Below are 3780 nucleotides of genomic sequence, written 5' to 3'. Positions count from 1 at the left end.
GGGTAGTTTGATAATAAAAAAATTAAAATTGGTAAAAAAAATGATTTTAAAGCGTTTTTGAACATTGAGGATGATTTTAATAAAGAAAAAAGGTCGGGGACGATTTTGATTTTCGCCCCTTACCTTAGGAACGATTTTAGTACTTAACCCTAATTATAATGAATATTGATAAGTATTTTGGTCAAATAAACTAAAATACATGTTATTTTAATTTTTCAAAAAAGTGAATGCACATTTTATTAATAAAGAGAAGAAATTATCATTTAAAATCTGAAAATGTCATTTTCTCTATATTTTTAATTATTTGATAAAATAAAGACATAAATAGATTAAGTTTTACTTTTGAATTCTTAATGTCTTATTATTGTAGTACGGTTTAATTACTGTTTTTAACTTTTTTTCTGACAACTTAATAACAAAAATATTTACGAGCAAAGTTTCTGTGACCATTGCTAATTAGTACGATTTTAATAAATGTGCGGTGAAAAGCGAAAGAGAAGAGAAAAGTGAGAGTGAGAGTCGCTCATCTGGAAAGAAATGAGGAGGTAGTAAATGTAATATTATTCCTTGCTCCCTCCCTTCTTACCTTCCTTCCTTCCTTCCGTCCTTCCTCACTCTGGCGGATACATAGATAGTCACCACCGCTACACATTTCACGTAAAACTCACTGCCTCTGTGTTTCTATGTATCTAGGGTTACAAATTAGAACAACAACCAAAGAGACCAACTCACTCAGAAGCGAATCTGAAAACTCATCAATATCGTCATGTATTTTTATGGCTAATGGTATGCACTGCCATTACATGTCTCTCGTATTGATATTATTATGTCAATTTCCCCCTCCCTCCATTTTTTGTGGTATAAACAATTGAGTTTCCTCTGTTTCGGTAATGCCTTAGGGTTCCCATTCACTTGCCCAGTTTTTATTTATCAATGTAGCCTCAATCTCTTTTACTTGCAAGCAACATGCATCGCCACCTTAAACCCTACGCCTTTTCTTTGGGAAAAGTAATTATCTTAAATTACCCATGGCCTTAAAACTCTTCTAACTGCTCCTAATGTTTGTGCCTCAGCAATGCAGTCACCTACTGTTCCATACACTTTTTTTCTTTTTATGATTGTCTCAATCTGCAGGTGCGGCTATTCTGCTGTGAATGCAATGTCCGAGGGTGCGGAGGTCAATGAGCGTGTCGACATTGATGAGGAGAATTATATGGAAGAGATTGATGATGATGTTGAAGAACAGATAGATGACCATGGACAAGAAGCACCTGAACCTCCACATGAACACAAGGGGTCACCTGCTGAGGCTGCTGCTAAAGATCAGTTGCCTGAACAAGAACAAGAAAGAAGTGACACTGCTGCTGAAATTCTCCAAGATGGGCAGAAACCATCTTCTGTCAATGAAGATGAGGAGAAGGAAAAGCATGATGAACTTCTTGCCCTTCCTCCTCATGGTTCTGAAGTCTTCATTGGTGGGCTTCCTCGCGATGCGCATGAAGATGATTTGAAGGCACTGTGCGAGCCAATGGGTGACGTTCTAGAGGTTAGACAGAGGATTGCAAATGTTGTATTTGAAACTAATCGCTTTATAACTGACTGGGACCAGCAAAGAATTTAATTTCTCTTTACTTTTCAGGTGCGACTAATGAAAGACAAGGACACCGGCGAAAACAGGGGTTATGCTTTTGTGGCTTTTAAAACAAAGGAGGTAGCACAAAAGGCCATTGAAGACATACACAACAAGGAATTTAAGGTATTGATGCTTTCTCAAACTCTCAGACTTTGCCTATACTTTTTCTTGGTCTCCCTCCATATTATTCTACTATTTTTTTTTGCACAATGGGTGGTAAACCAACTCTTTTATCTAATGCATTCTTTCCCAATAGTCCAGTGTATTTACTCAATTCATCCAATGCAACATCGTCATCTTTGCAACATTGAGCCCCTTTTTCAATTTCTCAGGGAAAAACCTTGAGACCTTTGGTATTGGTGTAGTAATATTATTATAAGAAAATCTTCTTTTGTAGATTAGTTTTAACTAATTAAACATTCTTCATGTTCTCAGGGCAAAACCTTGAGGTGTTCACTGTCTGAAACAAAACACAGATTGTTCATTAGTAACATTCCAAAGACTTGGACGGAGGATGAGTTCAGGAAACATGTCGAGGCTGTTGGTCCGGGTGTTGAAAACATCGAGCTCATCAAGGTGCAATGCACTACAAGGTCACAGTAAACTGTTAAAAGCCCTATCTTGCTCTTACCACTCTATTTCTTTTTATTATAGGACCCCCAAAACCCCACTAGGAATCGTGGGTTTGCTTTTGTTTTGTATTACAATAATGCATGTGCTGACTATTCGCGGCAAAAGATGTCAATTGCAAGTTTTAAGCTGGGTGGTAATACCCCAAATGTCACATGGGCAGATCCAAAGATCTCACCTGATCATTCTTCATCTTCACAGGTAAGTGAACTTAGATGCGAAAAGTGATTTTAAATTGCTTTTTACCTATCATTACATCAAGTGATTAATTAGATACTTATGGTCGTAATTGTTTCTTCTCTTTTACTGCAATGTTTCTCTTTCTGTATAGCCTTTTTCTTCTCTCAGCAGAGCCACCCAAGAGTGTGGGTATATATGATTTTCTTTCTGCCTTTGATATGGAGCTCAGTAAATATGAAAACTCGCTCGTGTATGAGAAATTTATTGCAATTTAGGCGGCATGATTTCTTGAGCCACTTACAAGCTGTCAGTTTGAACAAATTGATTTTTCCGCTGAGCTCAAACGATAGATAATTTTGTAAATGTAATTTTATCCTACTACCTGAGCCAACCCTCAATGGTAGCTCTTGTTGGCCCAACCATGCCATAAAGATTATTAGTTTTGCTTAAGAAAGGGATTGCTGTTGATTGTTGTTGAATTTAAAAGTGTTATGGACGTGTAGATGTGATGTTCTTACCTATGTATTCTGTATAAGGAATAATTACTTTACTGATGGTTTGGTTTTGAACTTTTTTGGTGTTCACAGGTTAAAGCTCTATATGTTAAAAACATACCTGAGAATGTTACTACTGAACAACTAAAAGAACTATTCCGGCGACATGGAGAAGTGACAAAAGTGGTCATGCCACCTGGTAAAGCTGGAGGGAAACGTGATTTTGGTTTCATTCATTATGCAGAGCGGTCAAGTGTATTGAAAGCTGTCAAAGATACAGAAAAATATGAAATTAATGGTACATTTCCAATGAAATATGAATTAAAGATGTATTGTGTTTTGCTTCGTACTTACTTGATTCGTGGAATTCTATGCAAAACAATAACAATAGGTTGAAACTTTCCTTACATAAATGTTTAAGAAGTCTCATCTGTTAAAAATACTTCTCATTGGATGCTTTATTTTAAGATAAAACAGAATTCTGATCCAAATAATGGAGAGAACTTTGAGTGCATTCTGAATGTTTACCTGACTATGTTTAACGGACTTGAACTACAGGCCAAGTGCTTGAAGTTGTTCTTGCCAAGCCTCAAACTGATAGAAAAGCTGAAGTTAGTTATGCCTACAATCCTGTACTTCATCCAAGCCATCTTATACATCCCGGATATGGTAGTTTTTCTGGAAACCTTTACGGCTCTTTAGCTGCAGGATATGGTGTTGCTACAGGTTATCAACAGGTATTTAATTTCTTATAACATTATCTATTTCCGTGCTTTTTCGCTTTTTGTCATTAGCTCTAATACGTTTGCACAATGTGGGTTTCCTATGGACATTCAAACAGCC

The 3780-nt window shown here is 36.6% G+C and overlaps 1 protein-coding gene across 2 annotated transcripts in view; it reads left to right on the top strand.

The window, feature by feature from the left end:
* Positions 470-3780, top strand: part of LOC107646117 (heterogeneous nuclear ribonucleoprotein Q-like) — a 3758-nt gene continuing 447 nt past the window's right edge. The window contains exons 1-8 of one of the 2 annotated variants that reach the window (XM_021104209.1): positions 470-545; positions 694-786; positions 1135-1546; positions 1640-1756; positions 2069-2209; positions 2288-2464; positions 3031-3235; positions 3496-3769. In XM_021104209.1, coding sequence (XP_020959868.1) covers positions 1160-1546; positions 1640-1756; positions 2069-2209; positions 2288-2464; positions 3031-3235; positions 3496-3692 — 1224 coding nt within the window. In that variant the 5' untranslated portion in view covers positions 470-545; positions 694-786; positions 1135-1159 and the 3' untranslated portion in view covers positions 3693-3769. Of the gene's footprint in view, positions 787-1134; positions 1547-1639; positions 1757-2068; positions 2210-2287; positions 2465-3030; positions 3236-3495; positions 3770-3780 lie in introns of those variants that run through there. The other variant, XM_016350311.2, reaches the window with a different exon arrangement.

This window comes from Arachis ipaensis, chromosome B06, assembly GCF_000816755.2.
Source record: "Arachis ipaensis cultivar K30076 chromosome B06, Araip1.1, whole genome shotgun sequence".
In the NCBI taxonomy this organism is placed as follows: Eukaryota; Viridiplantae; Streptophyta; class Magnoliopsida; order Fabales; family Fabaceae; genus Arachis; species Arachis ipaensis.
The sequence above is the reverse complement of the archived record's forward strand: the minus strand, read 5'-3'. Positions and strand labels throughout refer to the sequence as shown.